A 25,054-nucleotide genomic window follows, 5' to 3' on the forward strand; every position below is an offset into this window, starting at 1 on the left:
TTTGTGTTAAGGATGGAGCCTGCTGTGAGACCTGATTATAGTGGCCCTGCTGGTAATATTAACTCAAGGCTTATCCTTTGCTGTGTGCTGTGTTATCCAGAGAATCGTAGACGCTTAAGAAATTAGAATGGAACACGTGACCTCTGATACTACTAAGACTGAGAGCGATATTTGGGCCAAGCATTACACAGCAGGTACATGAAGCAGCCCAACAGATTTCTAATGAAAAGCAGCTATGGAAAGGAATGGTGAGGAGGAAGGAGGGGCAGCTTAACCCCTTTCCTTCTGCCCATTCCCCACTTGCATCCCCCCTTCCCAGCTGCTTTTCCACCAGTGGGTGGGGAGAGTTACATATTTTCTTCTCACAGCTGGAAAAACAGCTGCACTGAATTTCAAACAGAAAAATGGCTGGAGGAGGAAGGCTTTAAGTAATCTTTACCCTCCTTCCACCATTAAAGTTATAATATAAATTCTACATATTACACTGGTGTTTCCCAAACTTGGGTCCCCAGCTGTTGTTGGACTAAAACGCCCATCATCCCTAGCTAACATGGTCAGGGATGATGGGAGCTGTAGTCCAACAACAGCTGGGGACCCAAGTTTGAAAAACACCATTACTCTGTTTTTGAGTGTATTTCCTGGAAACAAGCTGGAACAAGAGCAGTACACACTGGTCCCTTTGGACTATAGGAACAGTGTTGAGCATTGTCAGCAGTTTGCTTCATTACAAACAACACACCTTGGATAAATACTCCACTGTATGTTTCCAAAGCCACTGGCAGGATTCAAAAGGCAGGAAGGGAACAAGCAATTGTGTGTTTTGGTCTGGCCCATCCAGTCCAGCATCCTCTTCTCCCAGTGCCCAACCAGATGCCTATGGGAAGCCCAAAAAGAGGACCTGAGCACAACAGCAGTCTTCTCACCTGTTTACTCAGTAACTGGCATTCAGAAGCATACTGCCTCCAATAGGGGAGGTAGAACATAGCCTTCTCTTCCATGAATCTGCCTCTTCTAAAGCCATCCAAGTTGGTGTCTAACTACCTGTTCTGGGATGGAATTCCACTAAGTGCTGCATGAAAAAGCACTTCATTTTTTTTCTGTCCTGAATCAGAGAACTGTGCTTTTGTTCTTCCTGTGAGTTTCCCAGAGGCATCTGATTGGTCACTGTGAGAAGCAAGGTGTGGTGGCCTAGATTGCTCTGACCCAGCAGGGCTCTTCTTATATTCTTACATCTCTTTGATTCAGAACGTGAAAACATTAGGTGGTCTTGCATGGTGAAACGTGAAAACATTAGGTGGTCTTGCATGGTGTTCTTAATTCATCAAATGTCGCATCTTCCAGTGGTACATGAACCACAATGTGAACTTTTCACAGATCTATGCATGCAACCCACAGACAATGGGGGGTAATCTATTACAATATACAGTCTATTACGCAAGCCACCGCCAACTAATTTCCCATTGTTGCACAAGCACACTCTCAAACATGTTTGTGTTAACAGCTGTCCTGCTCACCATCTGCTGCATGCGGAGAAAGAAGAAGACATCAAACCCAGAAACCAACCTGAGCTATTGGAACAATGCTATCACTATGGACTACTTCAACAGGCATGCTGTAGAATTACCCAGAGAGATACAATCCCTTGAAACCTCAGAGGTAAGATCTGAACTCTGCTGGCAGTGAACCTCCCAGGTAGTTCATATCAAGAAGCGGATTTTAGCCACTCTGCTTGGCTCTCACATAGCGTTGTGAACTCACAGGACCCTAATGATAGGAGAGGTATGGTAACTGGCAGAACTTTCCTTTTTAAGCGGTTCTGAAAGGCACATGGACCCCCTCAGATGCTACTCTTTGCAAACATGCCTTCTTGGCTTCCCTGCACATAGTGTCCAGCTTCCCATTTCTGTTGATGCCCCTCCTGTTGATGCCCCTCCTGTTACTCCTCCTGGACCAAGACAGGGTGGCCTTGTGTCCTACTTTACAGAGGAGAGTACTTGACTCAAAGAGCTGTCCAGTCCAAATCCTTTTAAGAGTAAAGAACAAATGGAGACCAGGGGCCTTGAAGTGACCCATCTGTAGCACTGGACAACAGACTGAGCTGGTACACCTGGTCACATCTTTCTCACTATACTGAGAGGAATTGTGTTTCTATTCAAATTGCTTCTAAATTTGCATCTCATCCAGTCATTCATTCATTTAATTTGTATGCCACTTTTCCACAAGAAAAATATATATGCTCAAAGCGGCATGCTACAAAGAAACAGGTGCGCATCTCAAGCAAATGCCACAAAAAATTACACAATGACACATCAAAACAATGGCAAATATAATAGCATACCAAAAAAACACATTTCAATGCTACCCATATAACAGTATTACTTAAACAACACCCAGCATACAATAGCAAAAACAAGGGAGCTTCACAGTTTCACCTTGGTCCTAGAAATACGCCTCCCATGAGGTTGCCACAGTCCCTTCTGCAGCAGCTTCTTACAAGGCTTTCAAGGGCAAAGGGTGGGGTAGCTGGAAACCCCCCTCCCATTATGTTGCTCCATTATGTAGCATGTGCAAATAAACGTCCTCTTTGGCCCTCTTTTTGGGTGCATAAATGGCTACCCTCACACCAAGGGGTGTTTTGCCCCAGCCCCACTGACTTCTCTGTCCCAATTCCGTTAGCCATCTTAATTTACCGTTTCATTCTTATCTTCCCCACACCGTCCAAACCACCTTCTCTGTCAGATTTTTCCCACAGCCCCATCTCTGTTTATACAGGGATGGAGAACCAGTGGTCCTCAAGTTGTTGTTAGAGCACCACAGGTTCCCAATCCTTGCTCTGTATATCTATCCCCTCCCCCCTCTTTTCTTTTGGTTTCCAGTTTCTCCACACTTCCCTCAGGTTCTGTTTCTCAGCTGATAACCTGCTCAGTCTTTTTTTGTTTGTTTCAGCCACTATCCTGCCATTAAGCTTTCCTGCCTCCTTCCCACCAGGCTTCCCTACCCAGCCCCTGCTATCCCAATCTCTTTGTGAGGGTTTCCACACTGATCTTCCACTTTTCTTCCAAGAAGCTGGGCTATTTATGAAGAATTTGCTGTTGAGAGATTTTTCAGCTGCTAGAATGTTCACGAAAAGGACACGACATGAAAATCAGCAGTCACAGTTGATTCCATCACCTAGGATGGACGATCCACCTAACCAATTATACAATTTCACGTTTTTCAAATGACTACATCTCCCATCATCCCTGACCTTTGGCCAAGTTGCATGGGGCTAATGTGAGCTGGAGAACTGCAACATCTGGAAAGTCACAGGCCTCCAATTCTTAGTATAAAGGAACCACCTTTCTCTAAGGGGACACTGACGTTTCTGTCTCACCCTACTGCTTTTAGCTCAGACCAGTGAATCCTGCGTATTACATTTTTTAAAGCTTTGCTTTGGCCATACTGAACCATTGGTTGACTGGATACTGGATATTCTTCAAGACTTTGTCCTGCCAGTGCAAATTCTACCATGTTGACTGTCCCTTATTGTGTTTCTGAAGTTTAATATTTTCTTCCCTTTCTCTCCCCTGACCCCTTTTTCCCTGTAGGACCACCTGTCTGAGCCGCGCTCCCCAGCTAATGGTGATTACAGGGACACCGGCATGGTCCTTGTTAACCCTTTCTGTCAAGAAACGCTATTTGCAGGACATGAGCAAGTGTCCGAAATATGACTTGTACTTGCAGTCCAATCTCCATTGTCTCCAAAATCTATATATAAATCTATATATATATATATATATATAAATATATATATATTATAAATATAACCTTTGTGTAACCTTGAATTATGAGCAACCTTTTGAGCTTCCCCCCACCCCACAAGAATTATCGACCTCTTTTTTATAAGTGTGATTAAAAACTTTACAGACCAAACTCCAGCTTTATAAAATAAAAGTGATTTCTAAGCAAAAACGCCTGCTGAACCAGTTCCTTTTGTCGCCTTTGCTAGATGCTTTTAATTTGTACTCCACTTGCATGTAACCAAGCGAGGGGGGGGTTTAGCACATCATTCTCTGTTCCCTTCTCTCCTCCCTTTCACAAGATTGAGCAAGCGCAGGAGCCTTTGCTGATATACTAGGCTATAGCCTGGCATTCTTTTGGGTTGAGCCATGGAACAAAAAAGACAGCTATCCCTCTTCCACAAAAACATTGTGCTGTGACTAAACTGCGTGCTGACAGGGCATTCTCTGAGAATTAAGGGATTGGGCTGACAAGCCAGGCAAGACTCCACGCTCTGCCATATAGGCAAATAGGCAGCCAGGCTCAGAGAATATCCACTTGGTGAGCCTCTAACAGCGTGGCTCGATGGAATTGTTATGCCAGCCTTCCCAACAGCTTCCAAAATCCAATTTTTATTTGGCTCTGATTCTAAATCAGCTTTTAGTTACATCTTGCTTCACGTTTTGTGTTGTTACAGATTTTAAGCTAATTTTATCATGTTCTTTAGAGTGGATTAGGGGACATATACCCTTCCTGCCAGTCCCAAACACTGCTAAGCAACTTGCTTTCTTTTGAGCACTCTGGTCTGCAAAACTAAGAGGGTTCAGGACTCATCAAGCGGGGTTGTTCCTGTACTATTTATAATTTTTATTTACAAAGGCTACACTTTCAGTTTTCATTGTATCTGATCTTACAACAACCAAATGAGGGAGATTGTTATTCCCATTTTAGAGATGTGGAGCTAAGGCCTAGAGATAGTGAGGCATCCATAAAATAAGACCAGGGCTGAATTTGGAGCCTAGTCCAACTCCTGCCTGTTCCCTTCATCACACATGATCAATGTATCTCTGTGGGTGGGAATGTATTTTGTACCTCTGTCACCAGCAAAAATATGAAGGAACCCCAAAATAAGTGACAAGAGACTTAATGAAGAATTGGCCAGTTTTCACTTACTTATTGCTTTCTTATCACTGTGAAAGTGTTAGGCTGGTGGGTCGTCCCTGTCAATCATAGAAACAATAGCAACACACACACACAACGTGGCAGCAGGCCAGTTTGCTTCAAGCTTCTCTACTTTTCAAAAATGATCATTCATGTGTCAACAGCCAGGTGGCCTTTTGATGCTCAGGATCAGATGGGACGGTACAAGCAGTGCTGCTCGCTTAAATTCAGCTAGAGCTGCTCCTGGCATATAAGAGGCATCTCTGTGAGCTGGACTCATGCCAGTACACGTAAACCCTGCATTTGGAAGCCCAGAGAAAGGCAGCATTTAAACATGGAAGAAATTATCTCTCCTCGCCCCCTACCCAGCCCGAAATTGAGGCTCTGGACCACATCATCCTTTCCATGTGCTGCTCTTGCAACAGACAGATCATTCTCATGAAATAGATTGCTGACCGAGGGGAAAGGCCCGAACAATTGTTTCCAACAAACACGCTTGTGGTACGCAGCCAAAGACAATGAGAAATGTCCCAGAAGCTCTCGGGACAGAGCACAGATAATGAGCCCCCCTCCAAATCCTGCTTTGCTCTGCAGATCTCCACCCGCCGGCTGCAGCAGCAGCAGCAGAGGAGCACGTAGGGAAGAGGCTGCTCATTTAGTGCAGGCAGTCCGAGGTGCAGCATGCCCTTCACAAGACGCAGGGCTTCCTTTCTGGGGCAGCAGCCCTCTACGTCTGCAGCGGAGAGCGCGGGCACCGCCAGCCGTAGGGTTAGCATCGGTGGGGCAGGCAGCCTGTCCAGGCCGTCGGGGGTTTATGTGGGAATTGTGCCAACAGGAGGTGTCAGCAGCCTGGGCACCCGGGTGTCCCGCAGAGCTCTGGGTATAAGCAGCGTCTTCTTACAAGGCCTCCGTAGCTCTTGCTCCACTGTCCCATTGCCCCAGGGGCTGGAAAGAGGACGGGGCCTATCTTACGAGAGCCTGAATGGGTGCCTGGTGGACTACATTGAAAAGGTGAGAGCTTTAGAGCAGGTCAACCAGGAGCTCGAAGACCGCATCCGTGTTTACCTGAACAAGAAATCTTCCAGCGCCAACAACTGGGGAGCCCTGAGAGAGAGCTGGGAGACCATCTACCACCAAGTGAGTATGAAAACTGGCAAGAAAGACAAAGACGGACGAATCGTTAACCAGAACAAAGGGTTTCTGATGCTAATGATAAGAACGCAGCCTCGTGCTAGGGTAGAGCTACCCTGCCTGGCACATTTTAATTTTTATCTTCATGGTAATTAACATCATTTCACTGTGTGTGTGTGTAGGGAATGCATTATGTATGGGAATTGCCCTGAGGAGGTTCATGCACAAGAGGGGAAGAAGGGAAAGCTCTCTCTCCCCTCTTTGGCGTAGTCAGCCAATTCTCCTCAGAGCAGTCATTACATTTAGGAGCAAAACTACGAAAGAAATGCTGTCAAAACAGCGAGTTTATCCTCTTGGTGTTATCTCATTGCCAGCTTGATGCTGTTTGTAATGAGGAAATACCATCTGAGTGGTATTTGCTTCTTTCATTCATCATATTTTCCAAAAGCAAGGTCTATTTTATTTTTTTAATGGCAAGGCGTTTCTCCCACCCCTTACACAATGTTTAGCATGGAGGGGAACTTTTCAGTCAAGGTCTTTGCAAACAAAGAAAGACGTTTTTTCATCTAAAATTTGTGGACATTTTTACCCATTTTATAAAACTGCCTTTAAAAAAAAAACTCCCAACACAACCCAAATATCTTATGAAATTAAAGCATGATCATACATAGTGCAAGAGGCAAAAAGGCAAAATAAATAAAAAATTATGACCCTACAAACACTAGGAAGGCACACCTATATTGAATCAGCATTGCTGCAGCACTATGGTCACCTTGTAAATCTTGCGGAAATACTGAAGACCTGGATGCCTCTAGTCCAGTGCTTTTCAACCAGTGTGCCATGGCATCCTGAGGTGCCTTGAATGATAGGGGTGCCATGGGCAACACTGGCCTCTGCTCCTCTTTCCTTCCCTCCCTTCCTCTGATGCCCTCTCGCGTCTCTGCCTCCCAAAGGCTTGCACAGCTGTTTATTGCAGCAGCCCTGGCTACAAGCTCCCCAAGTGAATGGTGCCTCTGGGTCTGGCCAAGGGGTGCTTCCCAGGCCCCTGTGGGGCAGTGTGAGGAGGCACCTTTCTTTGGGGTGGGGTGGGGGAGTGGGCAGTTCTGAGACCAGGGGACCCCCAAGGAGAGGGGAGAAGAGAGGAGGCTGAGGGAACACTCCACAAGGGAGGGTGTTCAAAAAGGGGTGAGGGGCTGCCAGCTCTGCAGGCAAGGGGTGACACAACTGGGCTCCTGAGCCCCACAGGGGTGCCATAGAAAGAATGCAGTTGGTCAAGGGAGCCGTGGGCTCAAAAAGGTTGAAAACTTCTGCTCTACTCTAATACAATTTCTTGGGAATGTTTTGGTGAATAGGCTCAAGGGTCAGGGAAACCGACCTTTTAGGGCCCATGGACAAATTTGGAATGCTCAAAGTGCAATGTGGGCACTACACCCTCCGGTCACTTCTTTCCACTCCACTCCACCCCCACGAGACAGAAATAGAAAAGTCCTCAATTATTCTGGATTAATTCAGCTGGGACTAAGAGCACCACTTTCCACACAAGCAGTAAAATACTTGAATCATAACTCTGCATTTAGCCTGCATTTAGCCTATACACACTAAACTAACCCAAGAATAAATCCAATTGAACTTACTTCTGAATAGACTTCCATAGCCATCTTACTGTCAGGTTGCATTTCCTAGATGATTTGATGTCAATTATCTGTCAATTATGTTAAATCATTGTACACTCATCTTCTCAACACAGTCCTGTTCGCATATAAAATGTTAATGTTCATTATTATTGCTATTATTTTAAAAGGCTTCAGTCCCATAAGCAGTCCTGTAAACTGCCCTGAGACGTGCGGATATAGGGCAGAATATAAATTAATAATAATAATACGGGGAGGGAGGTAAGAGTGCTTTGTACTGTAAATGGGCTGCATAGATATCACAAATGGGTTATTACTGGCAATGCTTTTTAAATTTTACTTGATTTTCCACAGAAAGGGGTAAATTTAGGTTCAATTGGAAGGCGGGGTGGGGAATAAGGGCTGGCGTTTTGTTGCCAACGATGTTGTGCATTCTGAACGCAAAAGGAATACCCATGCCACAAAAAGAGGATGACTGATGAAGAGGAAGGTGGCTGTTACTGCATCCCCCTGAACCTCAGACAGACTGAGGTTGGTGAGGGAGTGCCCGATTCACCCTAATGGACCAGTCTCTGCTGTGCACCACTGTGCCCCAATGCAGAGTTACAGCAACATTACTGGCCCTGAGAGGTGGGTGCCTGTTGCGTCTCTGCCTGAGTCATTGCTCTGGGTCCACCGCTTTCCAATATGCCCGGACAGAAATGAAGTTCTGTAAAATCCTCAGAGGCTGGGACTGCTGTCTTTACATATTCTGAAAACATTCTGAGTGAAGCCTCTCTGCTTCCAGAAGTTGTGGGACGGAGTGAAGGAGAAAATGTTCTAGAGGCACACATTACCAGTCAAGTAAGGCTGATTTACAAGCCTTATTGCAGCATATGCTGCACTCAAAGGGACTCGAGGTATAAATAAGTGCATGAACACTCCTGACAACATTGCACAGCAGTCAAGTTCAACTAAAAAGAGCAGCTATTCAAACAAAGCTAACAAAATCACAGAACAAACTGTTTCAACAATCAGTACAACCATACTAAATTCCTGACAATTCATTTTATTAGTACAAACAGCACTGTAATGAAGTATTAAATAGCAAGCCACAATTTGTTGATTTTAAGCTAGTCAAAATCACCAGCAGAACTCGGTGTAAGTAGTAGCTATCACAAATAAATTAAAGTGCCAATGGAACAGGCACATGAAAAGAGGGAGGCAGAACAGTCAGGCTGTGTATATATATATTATTTTCTAATAAAGCAATTCAACAAACCAGTTAAGTTTGGTGGCTTTCTTCCTGCAGGGACGGGGGGGGGGGGACTTTCTTCTTTAAAGGATATTCTGTAAAATGAACCTGTAGCCCTCCAGATGTTGCAACTCCCATCATCAAAAAGGGAATCTTTTTAAGGTTTAATGGTTTATTATGTTTTTATATAAGGGACGCAGGTGGCGCTGTGGGTTAAACCACAGAGCCTAGGGCTTGCCGATCACAAGGTTGGTGGTTCAAATCCCCGTGACAGGGTGAGCTCCCGTTGCTCAGTCCCTGCTCCTGCCAACCTAGCAGTTTGAAAGCACATCAAAGTGCAAGTAGATAAATAGGTACCGCTCCAGTGTTTCTGTGTGCTGCTCTGGTTCGCCAGAAGCGGCTTAGTCCTGCTGGCCACATGACCTGGAGCTGTACGCTGGCTCCCTTGGCCAGTAAAGCGAGATGAGCACCGCAACCCCAGAGTCGTCTGTGACTAGACCTAACGGTCAGGGGTCCCTTTACCTTTACCTTTATGTTTTTATATATGTTGGAAGCTGCCAAGAGTGGCTGGGGCAGCCCAGTCATATGGGTGGGTACAAATAATAGCATCATCATCATCATCATCATCATTATTAATGACCATTGGCCATCCTGGCTGGGGCTGCTGGAACATCATCTGCAGGGTCACAGGTTCCCCATCACTCCCTTAGGTCAACAGGCAGAATTTGCACCAGGTTTTACAGGCAGAACAGACAGAAACCACTAGGTTTTGTCCCCTGACCCAGGCCACATTCACACCATACATTTAAAGTGCGATACCACTTTAAGCAGACATGGGTTGCCCCAAAGAATCTTGGGAGCTGCAGTTTGTTAAGGGAGCAGTGACCCCTATTCACCTTCTCAAATCTCCAGAGTTCCCTGTGAAGAGGGATGATTAAACCACTCTAGGAATTGTAGCTCAGGAAGGGGAATATGGGCTGCCTAACAACTTCCAGCACCTTCGACAAACTCTTAATGACACCTCCCAGAATTCTTTGGGGGAAGCCATGATTAAGTCGGCATCATAGTGCTTTAAATGTATAGTGTGGATGTGTCCCCAAGCAACCTCCTAAGTCCATGCAGACAAAGGAAGCTGTGCAGAAGGCCAAATCTGCATGCAGGAAACAGCATGAATCCTGTGAGCGAGTGGTTTGCAGTTGCTGAAAACTTGTAGGGCTATTCCACCATAGTTAGATACTGTGGGAAGCTGCTGCAAATCGTGTGTGTGTGTGTGTGTGTGTGTACGCGTGTGCACGCGCGCGAGAGAGAATTGGCCCATGAGATTTGAATTCTGGTTACGTTATTAAACAGTCCAAAGAGAGCTTTTTGATAAAAAAATATTCCCCAGAGTCAGCAGGACAGCTGTGTACAGTCAGTGCAGCAAATTAAAAGATGGCACTTCTCTGTGAACCTGAGAACAAGGTGTTACAAATTGCAGCCTTCCTTCTAGTTTAGAAGAAAGTGAGCTGAGAAAAATAATTAACGAAAATCTCCATCTAATTCCAGTTCCCCCTCCCGAGAGAGGTTTACTGCTGAAGCAGTTAGTATTACACAAGGGAAATGTAAGTGTTATTTTTGTTAGCCGTAAAGTGTGAAAATGCATATTTTTAATTCCCTTTTAAAAAATCCTGACACAGTTTACTGCAGTCATATTTCCAAACCCTGGGGATCCCAGGTGGGAAGACTGGGTTTAAAATAAGGCTGTAGGATTTGATAGATGAAAATGTTTTAAAGGACACAAATTGTTTGGGCAGCAGGATTAATTTCATTTTAACTACAGTTTTTGATGCAAATACTTATAAAAATTGCAGATGGCAAGCACCACATTGTTAGGGCAATGCTAAAAGGAAGAGGAAAGGATAATATGAGGCAGAGGAACCACCAAATTCAAAACCCTGCCTGCTCTAGGTCCAGTCAGGCTGAAAGAACAGTGGTGGGTAGAGAAAGTAACTACACTAGCTCCAGGCTGGTGCAATTCCCCCCACTATTATGGGGACTGGGGGAGGGGGCTTTGGATGTTGCAGAATCATAGAAGCATAGAATTGTGGAGTTAGAAGGGACCCTGAGAAGCATCTATCTGGAATTCCTCTTTTTTGTATTACTGCTGTTGGAGCACTAACAGCAGAGCAGAACAAACTTTTTTAATGCAATTTTGCCTAATAGACTCCATTTTCAAAACAATCCCTGCTAATATAATGTATAATCCCATGTTATTTTCACTATTATTTCACTATTATGTGCATTTTTAGGCACACCTCACACTAGTATATGTCTTTTTGTACACATTACTTGGCTGGAGAACTGCACTGCAAAATTCAGAGAAAATTTTGCAGGGTGGTTGTTTCAGTTTGGATATTCTTTCTGAAACAGAGAACTATGTAGGTTCGCCTTTAAATGCAAATAGTCAAAATTCTTACCCATACCTATCAACAGTAAAAAGTAATAATTCCTACACCATGCCATTCCACTGCCTTCCCCAAATGTATCCCTCCAACTAATACTATGTTAGAGGAAGAAAAACTGCAACATACTGGCCATCTACCCTTTATATCACTCTCAAGATGGTACCCACTGCATTCCTATATGCAAATTTATTCACAGTATATTGTAATAAATATATGATACCCTCCCTTTAAGCATTTGCTCCCATAGCCACGTACAAGTAGAAACAATGCCAGCAAATAATCATCAACATATTTCAGTCCACAAGCTTATCATTCTAGCCAAAGGCCATGACAAACTTGTATTAAGCAATAGTACTAATAAAATTGTACAGAACAGACATCAATAATATAATAATCCATAATATTTAAAAAAAACTTTGCCAAGTTTCTAAGCGTTAAAATAGTTTCCCTTGTGAATCTAGAATCCAATTTGCCAACAACCAGAATATAAGAGAGAGAAGTTACCAAAGACACCAACAAACTCAAATCCAGCTTGATTTCAGATTAAACCTCCAAATCACCACAACAATTTATAGCAATTTTATCCAGCTCCAGGTTGTTTTAAGCTACTCCTTCTGGCAACTGTGTCATGCAGCAAGACACTTTCCTCAATAGCTCAACATGATACTCCAATTATTTTTTCTACACTGCCACAGCGCTTTCACAGACTCCCATGAAGCCACTGGTTAACGCGTATCAGCCAACAAGAAATCTACTGAGTATTCACCAAGGTGTCCAGAGCTGATTAAATTCAGTCTGGTCCAATGAAGGACCTGGTTCCGGATACAGATTGTATTTGTTATTTATATTTAACTGCTTCAACTGTTCTAGGTCGGCGATGCAGTCATGGAAAATGCCCGGCTTATGTTACAGACAGAAAATATTCAAGCCTGTGCCGAAGATGTTAAGGACAGGTAATCTCTCGTAGGTCAATTTTCTCTTCCTTGATATGAGAAAGAAGAGGGGGAAAGATTCAGACTGGGAATAATAGTAGAAGGGTTAATCCTCATGAAAGGAATCAGTTCATAGGCCATCTATCAGTGGGACAGAGCTTTTGACTGTGGTACATTGGTAATATTATCATAATCATCATTACTTGCTCTCCACCAGCCGTTACAACAATTTAAGATTAAGTACTAAGAACAGTGAAAGCTGATTACAGTCACAGGAATAGGATAGTCCCTTAAAACACACATCTCAGATGACAAAGGCCAGGGTAGAGAGATATGTCCTCGGCATTTGCCGAAAGCTATACACTCAAACCTCGGTTCCCGAATACCTCCGTTATCGTACATTTTAGCTCACAAACGCCAAAAACCCGGAAGTAAATGCTTTTCAAACATTTTTTTGGAACTTGAACGTCTGATGCAGCTTCCGCTTGAGTGCAAGAAGCTCTTGCAACCAATCAGAAGCCATGCCTCGGTTGTCGAACATTTCAGAAGTTGAACAGTCTTCCGGAACGGATTACGTTCGACAACCGAGGTTAGACTGTATAGCGAATGAACCAGATATGCCTCTGTGAGGAGGGAGTTTCACAACTTGGTGGCTGCTTCAGAGGATTTACCCTCTTCCCAGACTAACACCCCCCAGATACCCATCGCCACTGGATATGCCAGGTGGGGAGGGTGGGAGTTGGAGTCTAATAACATCTGAAAGGTGACAGGTTTCCTATTCCTGTAACAAATGCATCTGCCAGAAGACTGAGCTCTGGGCTGCAGTGTCCCAACATGATGTCCATTTCTTCTGCAGGTATGAAAATGAGCAACCGTTCCGAAAGGCAGTGGAAGATGAAATTAATTCTCTCTATAAAGTGATTGATGATGCTAATTTGACCAAGGTGGATCTGGAGAGCCAGATCGAAAACATGAAAGAAGAATTAACTTTACTGTCAAAGAATCATGAAGAGGTAAGTTGGAGCTGAGAACAGCATATGGCTAGAGCTTATCTTTTTAGGCGACTCACTGGCTTCTATCCAAACAAAGGCTAACTTCTGCCAAAAATAGTGTTTATTATTGAACTTTGCGATTAATGTCACAGTGCAGGGCTCTTAATTGGTGGTTTTTTGTATTTGTTTTTTGCATAAGCTTAACTTAATGCCTATATCTCAAAACAGTAAGCAGGCTCTGACATATTTTGCTATTTTTACTTCTGTGTGACACAGTGCCATTTAAACATACATGGAAGTCCACATTCATATAACCTTATAGCCAAACATCTGGGGAAAAACCACTTCAGCTACATTCAGGTTATAAAGTCTCTGCTCTCCCCAAGGGGTTAAGCTTTTTGCACACTGATAACCTTAACTTTTACATGCCGCCTTGGAAACACCTCGATCGTGGGGTGCTCTCTCTACAGAAATGTAAGTTTTTATGTATGCAAGGTTGCCTCTTGTTCATAAAACCGTTGGGGCTAAAAATAGCCCTGTAAATTCCCCCACAAAAGTTATTAAAGGTAAAGGTACAGGTACCCCTGCCCGTACGGGCCAGTCTTGACAGACTCTGGGGTTGTGCGCCCATCTCACTTAAGAGGCCAGGGGCCAGCGCTGTCCGGAGACACTTCCAGGTCACGTGGCCAGCGTGACATCGCTGCTCTGGCGATCCAGAGCCGCACACGGAAACGCCGTTTACCTTCCCGCTGGTAAGCGGTCCCTATTTATCTACTTGCACCCAGAGGTGCTTTCGAACTGCTAGGTTGCCAGGCGCTGGGACCGAGCAGCGGGAGCGCACCCCGCCGCAGGGATTCGAACCGCCGACCTTTCGATCGGCAAGTCCTAGGCGCTGAGGCTTTAACCCACAGCGCCACCTGCGTCCCCACAAAAGTTATTAACCTGAACTTTATTTTTTTTACTACTATTCCAGGGGCTAGTATCCTGTGTTTCTGTATGGGTATGCTTCTCCGTGGCCAGCATAGAAACCCAGACTACTAGCTTCTAGTTTAAACAAAAAAATTTAAAAAGCCTTCTACCAAGCAAACTGGAAACAGAAGGAAGGGATGCTGCAAAGAATTCTTTATCTCCTATTCATACCAGCTAAAATATCTAAAGAACTCTACATAATGCAAGGAGGCTGTGATTTCCAGCCTGTCCTGCATTCATCGAAATTACATAATTTCAATGGAAGAAAAATGTCAAGAATGCAGAAAAAAAAATGACGTAATTTTTATATAAAAATTGTGGACTGAAAAAATATGGCAATGAATACCGCTGGTGTTTATTTGTGCGATTTCCATTCCTTACCTCCAACAAACATGCGAATTGTGGCAATTTCCATTCCTGCTTCCATTTCTGATAATATTCTCCAACATCCCTACTTATATGTCATCTTTCACAGCAAAACCCTCCTAAGGCAAATCACAAAATTTGGTAAAAACATGAATACAATATATAAAACACACCCCAACACAGCGCAGCAGCCATGGCAGACTCCCTCAATTTAGTAGGCCATGACAAAGGATACAAAAAACCCCAGTGACAATGGCATGCTAAGGCTGCAATCCTATATGCAACTACCTGGAAGTATGTCCCAATAAACTGAATGTGACTTACTTTTGATAATATATGAACAGTAATGAACTGCACCGCACTTTAGAATCTGGGGCTATGGCAGAGCACCTAGGTTACTATTTCATCATCAACACAGTCATCAAGGTTGATGGAATTGAGATGGTCCCGTGAAATGACCCAGATACACTAAAAAAACACCAAAAAAAAAAACACAAAAAACACCACAGACTTCCCATGAGAAACACTTTCTACATCAACTAGCCGTGTCTATCACAAGCTAGGAGGAAAATAATTTCATTTGTGAACAGTAACACCATCAGTAATTCCAATCAGAATACGAGCATTTTGTAGGGGGAAACATATCTGACCCGGGGGAGAGTGCCCCCAGCAAAGTTTAAAACAATCACAGAGTTAAGCAGTAGTACAGCGTGGGGAATATAGGCTGCTAGAGCCTTTTATATATCCCATTTACTTTGCAAACAGCACTTGATCCTCTCTCACTACCCTATGGCAATGAACAGACCACACACTTTAAAAGCTTTACTTACAAAATCCAAAGGTCTGATTCATGCACTGTTTTATGCAGCAGCAAGGAGAACACAAATGGAATACTCTTGGGTACAAAATACAGTTTCAAGCATGCAGCCTGAGCTGGGATGAAGCTCAGACACATCCTTCCTGGTCAGTTACTGTTATAAAATCTTAATTGGCTCCTGGCTAATTGCTTTATGGCCCCAATTAGCCCCAGTTTATTGCGGTCCGGCACACTTCTTAGCCAAGCTGCGCCGACCTTCTTCTCTCCGGTTTCGCCTTGCAGAGTAAAAAACACAGCGGAAAAAAACTGTTGCAGCTGCTTAGGTCCAAATACACCAAGCACTTGTGAGAGTCCAAATTTATCAGTTCTTTATTGCAGCAAAATATTTACAGCTCAGCATTTCTCAGATTCTCCTGGACTGCTAGCATTCATGGCTGCCTCCTGCCTCCGTCTCTCTCAGGCAGCAGACACACAACAATGAGGAACGACTCCTCCCTCTTTCTGAATCACGTGACAGGAATTGAGGGACATCACACAGAACTCTTTAACCCTATGAGTTCTGAAAACACTAACACCCCCTCTTCCCTCCATTCCTGAGGTGATTTGTGGATGTACCTTTGCAGACCTCTGTGAGATCAATCCCTTCCCCAATGCCTTGCGCCCTCTCCTGGCGTTCCCGTCAGGCATCTGTGGAACATCCTCACAACTCTCAGACTCGCACTGTGCGAAACTTACCCACGCACCTGTGGCCTGATACCTCTCAGGTGGAATACCCTTTGTTGTGCGACTGGACCGCCTGGGCACAAACTCAGGCACTTCCTCTGACTCACTGTGGTCAGCAGGTGTGTCCTCTGCATCCCGGGATTCCCCCTCTGACTTAACGCGTCTTCGAATCCTCTGCATTACCCTCACAGGAGAACTAGGCTCACTCTTGGGCTCTCTTTTTACAACTTGTGGAGATGCCCCATCCTGCTCCTGACCTTGGTCAGTGAGCTGATCGTCATCAGCAGACTCAGCCCCTGGCTCTCCTTCCTCCTCATCAGAACCTTCCTGCTCTGAATCAGAAAGACATTCTGAAAGAATATCACGCCTGGCAGGAGTCTTTGACCTTTCATCCTGCTTATAGAACTCAGCGTGTTTACTGATCAGCAGCTTACTCTGATCACCTGACGGGTATGCAAACCTCCATGCACGAGCCGCTGGCTCATACCCACAGAAGATCATTTTCTGGAACTTGGGTTCACCTGGCCCTCGCAAAGCTTCAGGCACCGGCACCAAGGCCGTTGACCCAAACGCACGGAGGAAGTGAACCTGAGGTTTCCTCCCGTGAAGCATGAAAAACGGGGTGTCTCCTACCACTGAATTGTAGGACCGATTCCAGGTGAAGCTCACATATTTAACTGATTCCATCCAAAACCTTGGAGATAACCCAGAATCTGACAGCATCACCTGTGCAGCCTTAACCAGAGCCTCACTTCTGAGCTCTGCCACCCCCCTCTGTTGAGGAGAAGTCACTGTGTGACTTATCCCTTTCTTGTGAAAGAACTTCTGCAAAGCAGACCCAGTAAACCGTGTACCTCTGTCACAAGCAATTGCCTGCACTTTCGTGGAGAACCTTAGTTCCACCTCCTCAATCCAACTTCTAATCAGCTGTGCTGCATCTTCCTTGGATTTGAGACCATGTGTCCAGGTGTTCTGCGAAAAATCATCCTGCAGCGTCAGCAGAAACCTGGCCCCTCCCAGACTTGGTTCCTTCATGGGACCCAACAGATCTATGTGCACAAGATCAAAAGGTTTTGTGGTTACCCTCTCCACCCTGGGGTAACTGCACCCTTTTACCTTTGCCTGTCTGCAAGCCTGACAATTTAGGACTCTTGCACATTCCTCAATTCTACAGCCTTTGCTAACCTCAGGTAGCACCTGTAGTTCTTCAAGACAACAATGAGCTGTCTTCTTATGCCACGCACAAGCACATGAAACATGAGTGGGAACTGTAGCACGCAGGGCTTGTGCTTTCTCAACCTTCCCCTCACCCTTCAGAGACGTTTTAAGAATGAAGAGATCATTCTGTCCCTTTGCAACTCTAACCAGTTGCTTCCCTCCTTTGGAGATTGTACAAAAATCATGTTCAAAGCAAACCTTAAACCCATTTTTCAACAAATAAGGCACAGATAAAAGACAGTGTTGCATTCCTGGCACAATGCAAACTTCCATCTGCTCCTGCAAAACAGAAAAAAAAGACATTTGCAACGTTAGTCACATTTTTCTTTTTTCCATTTGCAAACTGAACAGTTTTTCCAGCCGGAATTGCCGTGCAATTCCACATCTCGACTGCAGGGGTCTCTGGAATCAGGTTTCGGTTAGCTCCTGAGTCGATGACAAAGCGTAAGTCATTGTCTCTCTCAGAGCTGTTCTCAAACAACGCCATAGCAACAAACGTCTCGCTGCCCCCTCTCTTTGGGCTTCTGCAGCTGTTCTCTCTGGTTGTCTCGGCAACCAACTCCCCCTTGCTCAGGACCTTGGCAGCTTCCGTAGAAGTAGCCTCCTCCGTTGCCTTGGAGACCGGACTGGCCTCTGCGTTCCCACGCAACTCTTTAGTCCTTATCTTCACTTTGTGCAGGTGGCCGGCCTTGAAGTGTCTAGCTCCTCTCCGCAGCTTTCCAGACTTTGGCTGACGACGATCACCAGTGGAAAAACACTGCCCAGGGCTCCTTTCAGCTGGCCTGGCCCCCCTTCTTCCGGAAGAGCACTCTGTGCCAGCCCTGCCCTCGCTGAAACTGCGTTTCACTTCAGCACTCACAGTGGAAAACTTTTGAAACTTGCCTTTGGAATTCTCAGCCCCCCCGACTTGCACCTCAGGGACTGGGGCTTCAGCCATCTCCAGGCTCTTCATGACTTCTCCAGGGCCCTGGCCTCCTGCTGAAGTTTCACACAAACTTCTCAGCACCTCCCAGGCAGCCCTTGCTGACTTTACGCCTTCCAAACTAGGCAGGAGCGATGCGTGTACGCATGCTTTCAGCATAGCAAGCTCTCTTTGCATTCTCTGCTGGCTATCTTCAGGCAACGCAGCCTCAAAGCCTGCAACGTCTGTCCCTTCAGGACCTGGATTTAGGGGTAGTGGTTCCTTCTGGCTCACATCCCAAAGCCCAGTAACCAGAAACCAACCCCTTACTCTTCTGGACCAGGTTGCCCAACTTCTTAAAGTGAGCTTTTCAAGCGGAACGTCCTCAAGGACCTGGCTGTCTGCCATTCTCTCCTCTTCCCCGGGGCCCCAGCTGCTACTCACGTAAAACCAGTCAGCTCTCCGGCACCCGATCTTCTCAGCTGCTCTCAGCTCTCAGCTCTCAGCAACTCTTGCCTCTTAGCAGCAGGCAAAACACAGAACGCAGACCTCCGCTTCGGTAGCGTCTTCCCAGCTGATCAAGCTGACTTCAAAGCACACCGGCAGACTTTTAGCAACAGTTTTTACAAGCGGTAATTAGTCTCCATAACCTGTTATAAAATCTTAATTGGCTCCTGGCTAATTGCTTTATGGCCCCAATTAGCCCCAGTTTATTGCGGTCCGGCACACTTCTTAGCCAAGCTGCGCCGACCTTCTTCTCTCCGGTTTCGCCTTGCAGAGTAAAAAACACAGCGGAAAAAAACTGTTGCAGCTGCTTAGGTCCAAATACACCAAGCACTTGTGAGAGTCCAAATTTATCAGTTCTTTATTGCAGCAAAATATTTACAGCTCAGCATTTCTCAGATTCTCCTGGACTGCTAGCATTCATGGCTGCCTCCTGCCTCCGTCTCTCTCAGGCAGCAGACACACAACAGTGAGGAACGACTCCTCCCTCTTTCTGAATCACGTGACAGGAATTGAGGGACATCACACAGAACTCTTTAACCCTATGAGTTCTGAAAACACTAACAGTTACATGGCACGAAAAGAGTGAGGAAAGGAAGAGAAAAAGTCACCTCTGAGTTCCTAATTGAGTTCTATGATCTTAACCCCTTCATGCATTAACTAGCCGTATGCTTGACTGCCATTTCCCACATACAGTCAAGCTTAATCCATTCCGGAAGACGGTTTGACTTCTGAAACATTAGACAACAGAGGCACAGCTTCTGACTGGTTGCAAGAGCTTCTTGCACTCAAGCGGAAGCCGCGTCAGACGTTCAGGTTCCGAAAAATGTTTGAAAACCAGAGCATTTACTTCCGGGTTTTCAGCGTTTGGGAACCGAAATGTACAGTATCGGAGGTGTTTGGGAACCAAGGTTTGACTGTAGTGCATTTACATTTGAGTGACTATATGTAGAAAACAAACAACGAGAAATCAAGTAAGGCTGCAGTAGCCACGAATGACATCTACCCAGTTGCATCAATGGAAATTGTTCCTTTTGCTAGAATCTCAGTGGGTGCTGCCCATTTATTTATGTGGGTGGTTTTCAGGATGTCAAGATGCTTTACAAGCAGCTTGCTGTCTCACCACTGGAAGAATTAGATACTCCCATTGGAACAGGCCTGGATGACATACTGGAAAAAATCCGGATTCATTGGGAGAAAGATATTGAAAGGAACCGAACTGAGACTGGCGCCTTGCTCCACACCAAGGTAAGAGTAACTAAGACTGCAATCTCATACACATTTGTCAGGGAGTGTCCCATTTATCTCAATGGGCTTTGTGTTTTAGTAGACATGCATAGGCTTGCAATGTAAAATGTTTAGGGAGATGGAGCACCTCTCCAATAAAGCCAGGCTTACCAAGCATGGACTGCCCATTGTGTGTGGGAAGCTTAAAAATAATACTGCCCAAATTACTCCATGAAATAACGCTCCCCTCCATTTTCTCCAATCAGCACTGTCAACCAAGAGTAATATTTATATACCAGTATATACTGTAAACGGAGGAGAAAGTGATGGATTTAAAATCCCAGCAGCTTTTCTTCTGAATTGTATATGATATATTTGTGTAACGCAGGCATCCCCAAACTCGGCCCCTCCAGATGTTTTTGGGACTACAATTCCCATCGTCCCTGACCACTGGTCCTGTTAACTAGGGATGATGGAAATCGTAGTCCCAAAACACTTGGAGGGCCGAGTTTAGGGATGCCTGGCATAACAGAACAGCAAATAAGAATCTGCATTTTTTTCCCCATTCGTCACTGTTAAATGTTGTCAGCAAGCCACAGAAACAGCACCATCTGTACGGACACAAGAGGAGGAACTGGTTGAATCCCTGAGGGTAGAGTTTCATGAAACAGCTTGCAAAATACAAAGCCTGCAAGCAGAGACTGAATCACTGAGAACTCTGGTGAGTCAGAAATGAGAAATGGTATCTGTTTATAGGTGCAAGGCTTTTGTTTCCAGGATGAACAGATTCCTATTTGTATATGGGTTTGACACCTTATACTATAAGAGAATCAGTGCAATCCTTCTGTATTTCTCAGAAGCCAATGATTTCAATGGAAATTATTCCCCAGTAAATGCGCATAGGATTGCAGCTGACATTTTCAAATGCATTCAGCAAACCATTGTTCATCCATTATAATTGCAACCACACGCTTCTTGTGGACATCAAGGCTTGAAAACTCCACTTTTCAAAACAGTTTTTATAGCTATAAAACTTAGGGTACAAGCTGGAAAGCTGACATATAACTGTTTACCAGTGATTCCAGTAGGAGGATTAAGCAAGTGTTTAAATTTCTTCCACTGAAATCAGTAATGCCCCTTTGGTTCTTTTCAGGATTGTGGCCCAGTTTGGATGTAATGACAAACACAATGGCCAAAGACACAGAGCGAGGGTGCAGGTACTCAAAGCAAAAACTATGGCTGCTTCACTCCTCCACCAGTCCTGCTTCTGCCACACCACTTGAAGCAAAGCCACAGTGTGGCTTAGTGTTACATTTAGATGCTTTTTTCCTAAAAAAAAGTGTTTAGGGGTGCTCTCATTTTCTTACTAATATTGAAATACTGCCCCTCAATGAGGCCAAACTTAAAGATTCACAAAATGTTTAGGGGTATGCGTACCTGTGTACCCTCAGAAAAAAACAACTGCATTTAGACATCTCAGTACATTTTCGAGCACAATTCAAAGTGTTGGTGCTGACCTAAACTGCCTCTGCCCAGTATACCTGAAGGAGCATCTCCATCCCCATCGTTCAGCCCGGACACCGAGGTCCAGCTCTGAGGGTCTTCTGGCGGTTCCCTCACTGCAAGAAGTGAAGATACAGGGAACCAAGTAGAGGGCCTTCTCGGTAGTGGAAAGCCCTGCCATCAGATGTCAAGGAAATAAACAACTATCTGACTTTTAGAAGACATCTGAAGGCAGCCCTGTTTAGGAAAGTATACCTGTCTGGATACCTGCATGCTTACTTGTTCTCCCTAAGCTATGATTTGGCTTAGTGTTGCATGCAAACAAGGCCTCGAATGGTTGCATTCTGCAGAGACTCTATAACATGGATTCAAGTATTTGTACACATGCTCCTCATTGCCAACAGCTCCTCTCAATGTTCCAGACACCACCTGTTAACCTCTCTCAAGTTTCCAAAATTACTGGCCAACTAGTGTGTGGAGCTATTGTCAAGACAGAAAGATGACAAGGTTCAGGTGTCCCACTCCACATGCCAAGGTTACAAACTTCAGCATTCTCACCTATGAAAACCTACACTGGACCTCCCCAGCTTATAACCACCAAATGCAGCCCTCCACTGTCTTATCATATGAGGCCACACTACATGGTTGCTAAGTTTACCTTGGTAGAGCACAAGTTGGGCAGGCCAAAAATATGTATTAGCATTTTTATTACATATATATATATATATATATATATATATATATATACACACATTACAACAGGATTTTATTGTCCTTGCAGAAGAGGGGTTTGGAGAACTCCCTCTATGATGCCAAGCACTGGCATGACATAGAGCTTCAGAATTTAGGTTCTGTCATCACCAAGCTGGAAGCAGAAGTAGGAGAAATCCGTGCGGAGACTGAGCAGCAGCAGAGGGATCGCGAAACTCTGCTGTCCATTAAAACACAGCTGGAGAAAGATATCACTGCGTATCACTGCCTTCTAGACAAAGAAGAGAGCAGGTATTTCTTTGTATGGTGAATTGTGTCTTGCCTGCATAATCGCTTCTCTGTGCCCAGAGGAGAATTAATCAGAGTGGACACAAAAGGATAAATCAAGCAGGATCTAGCAAGTATTAACATTATAATATTACATTGCCAACAACTTCATTCTGTTGTGCAACTGATGCCTCAGTTACAGATTTGGAAATACGGCTACTAGTTGACTGAACTCATAGATATACTCCATTCCTAAGTCATATGTGAACAATTCCTCTTTACGAGGTATGGCCAGACCAGATTCTCCACTCACTTGCCACCTTCCCCAGAAACAGCAGGCACAATCCAGTCATTCCAGTACTGCCTCTCTTCAGATTTAAATTTTAGGCTTCTGAAGGAAGGGGTGGGTGGAAGAGGCTCAAGTCTTGATGGCAAAGTTCTCCCCAACTGGCAGCAGTGAAGCTCAAACAGTACCATTGCCTGTTGCTTGGCTCAGAAGGCCAGTCAAAACCACATCATGGCTTAAAGTTTCCTAGAGCTGCACCGTTTTCACAACAGGCGACACTCTTGCCAAAAAGAATGGGCCTCTTTGATTTTGGCTGCTCCTTGTGGTCTCTGCAAAGAGTGCTGCAAGTGGACCTGAAACAAAAGCTGCAGCATAAAATGCTCCTGTCCAGAGTTCCAGCCAGCCAGCCATGCACTTTTCCAGGATATACGCCATTTACTACTTAATCAAAAGTATCTCAGCTCACATTAATGTATTAAATGTTCATTAATATACCAAAATATAAATAAAATCAACATGCCATTCCCCTCTCCCCCACTCCAGTTTTCCACACCCCTGACCCAAACAGTCAGCATTCCATGACCATTAAATATGATTACAGTAGTCCTCACTGTGCTATTTTGAGAAGTGGGTTCCTCCGGATTTTTTCTTATACTTTTTGTGCATTTTTGCAAGCAATGGGGTTCCCCAAAGCTTTATTTAAAAAAATAAAAGTTTACTATTTACATTAAGATCATATGACATACAATTTACATCGGAATCTATCTTGGCAACTTCCCATCCTTACATATGTTATGGCTTAATTCTTTCCCTCTTGAGTATAGACTGCAGACCCTCCAAGTGTCCCTATCTTCCAGATTTAGAGAAGCTTTCCCAGTTTCTAATTTGACCCCGGAATGTCCCGCTTTTCCTTAGGACATCCCTATTCTCATTGGAGAAATATTGGCAGGTATGGAGTTATCCGCCCCCTGAGACACCTGAAAGCAACAGTTTTTTTACATTTTTTTTTAAAGCATTGATTCATACTAGCTGAGTGTCTGCAATGGAGCCCAAACTACCAACAAAAAGTGGTTGAATAAAGCACGCTAAACGGCATGAACAACCAAAACAGCAATGTATGAGGATTTGGCTGCAGAGCAAAAACAACTTTTAACATATAGTTCAGGATACTGTTTCAAACACAAACCTAGAACAACAAAATTTTCCCTGTTAAAAATAATAATTATGTCTTCCATGGGAAACATTACGCAGAACAGCTAGCTTTTGGTTTACCATAAATGGAATTCTCATCTGTAATATGCCAGAAAATGCTGCCCTTTTCACTGGAAAATTTGATTTCCAAACAAGTGTATTTCTTTTCTGAAAACTGACTCATGAAGACCTGGTCTGAATTTTTCCTATCAGTCTTGGAAGTCTTGGTTGGATTTAACATCCACTCTCTTCATTAGGAAGAACATATTTTCGCCCCCACAAAAAAACTCTGAATCCACTACTTTGATAAAAACACAAAGGACAACTTGGATTAGAATAGTCATCCCAGACCTTGAAGCCCACATATTCACTGCATATGTGCATCTATTTAATCATGCATGTGATAACCTTTCTACTTGCAACCACAAAGCTGACTTATACAAAGTGTGTGTGTGTGTTTGTGCGCGTCATTTTGTTGCTCATCTTGCCAAAACTGCATCAAATCAATTTGTACTGTTAAGGGTCTGCTTATCTTTGGAGAAATAATGATTTTATTGTTTAGTCGTGTCCGACTCTTCGTGACCCCACGGACCAGAGCACGCCAGGCACTCCTGTCTTCCATTGCCTCCCAGTTTGGTCAAATAATGGTCAAATAATGATAGTGTTGTTTTTGTTTAACTTTTCAGCTGATTTTCAAATTTGTTGTCTTCAGAAGACAATTATTGTTGCTCAAAGCACAGGATGATCTCACTGGCAAAAGTGTCCATGGAAACGATGAAAGCCAATGCAGCCTGCTCCAACTTGATTCGTCAACTTCAGTAGGCCACAGCTTGACCGACTGCACTAGGCATCCCCACGTATGATTGCTTTGCTTACAGGTTTCAAAACTTCCTATATGATTATAGAATAAAATATCAATTCAACTTGATGGCTCTTTTTTAATATAAAAAACTGCTGGAAAAAACTAGACTGATCCTGCACACTTGTCAACACTCATTTGAGAATATATCTCACTGATCTCAGTTTGACTTTTTTTTTAAAAAAAAAAAAAAAAAAGCAAAGGCACAAAAGATCAGGCCACAAGAGT

The 25,054-nt window shown here is 44.3% G+C and overlaps 2 protein-coding genes and 1 long non-coding RNA gene across 11 annotated transcripts in view; 2 read left to right on the forward strand and 1 right to left on the reverse strand.

The window, feature by feature from the left end:
• Positions 1 to 3,951, forward strand: part of TMEM108 (transmembrane protein 108) — a 198,721-nt gene extending 194,770 nt beyond the window's left edge. For all 4 annotated transcript variants that reach the window (XM_079947373.1, XM_079947376.1, XM_079947374.1 and 1 more), the window contains 2 exons: positions 1,502 to 1,656; positions 3,588 to 3,951. In XM_079947373.1, coding sequence (XP_079803499.1) covers positions 1,502 to 1,656; positions 3,588 to 3,710 — 278 coding nt within the window. In that variant the 3' untranslated portion in view covers positions 3,711 to 3,951. The remainder of the gene's footprint in view (positions 1 to 1,501; positions 1,657 to 3,587) is intronic.
• The window catches only part of LOC307199541, a 36,689-nt gene that overhangs the window by 7,098 nt on the left and 4,537 nt on the right, over positions 1 to 25,054 (reverse strand). The window contains exon 3 of one of the 5 annotated variants that reach the window (XR_013832019.1): positions 5,986 to 6,070. The exons of the other annotated variants lie outside the window; for them this stretch is intronic. This is a non-coding gene — a long non-coding RNA (uncharacterized lncRNA). The remainder of the gene's footprint in view (positions 1 to 5,985; positions 6,071 to 25,054) is intronic. 5 annotated transcript variants of the gene reach the window in all.
• Positions 4,805 to 24,890, forward strand: BFSP2 (beaded filament structural protein 2). 2 transcript variants are annotated; one of them, XM_079947389.1, is made up of 7 exons: positions 4,805 to 6,057; positions 12,231 to 12,313; positions 13,149 to 13,305; positions 19,869 to 20,030; positions 20,599 to 20,730; positions 22,297 to 22,514; positions 24,654 to 24,890. In XM_079947389.1, exons 1-7 carry the CDS (start codon positions 5,602 to 5,604, stop codon positions 24,655 to 24,657), a joined length of 1,212 nt encoding a protein of 403 aa, XP_079803515.1. In that variant the 5' UTR covers positions 4,805 to 5,601; the 3' UTR covers positions 24,658 to 24,890. The 2 variants fall into 2 exon arrangements, with proteins under 2 accessions (XP_079803515.1, XP_079803514.1); XM_079947388.1 differs by having other exon boundaries at positions 5,533 to 6,057; positions 22,294 to 22,514.

Source organism: Podarcis cretensis (genome assembly GCF_951804945.1).
Source record: "Podarcis cretensis genome assembly, chromosome: 12".
In the NCBI taxonomy this organism is placed as follows: domain Eukaryota; kingdom Metazoa; phylum Chordata; class Lepidosauria; order Squamata; family Lacertidae; genus Podarcis; species Podarcis cretensis.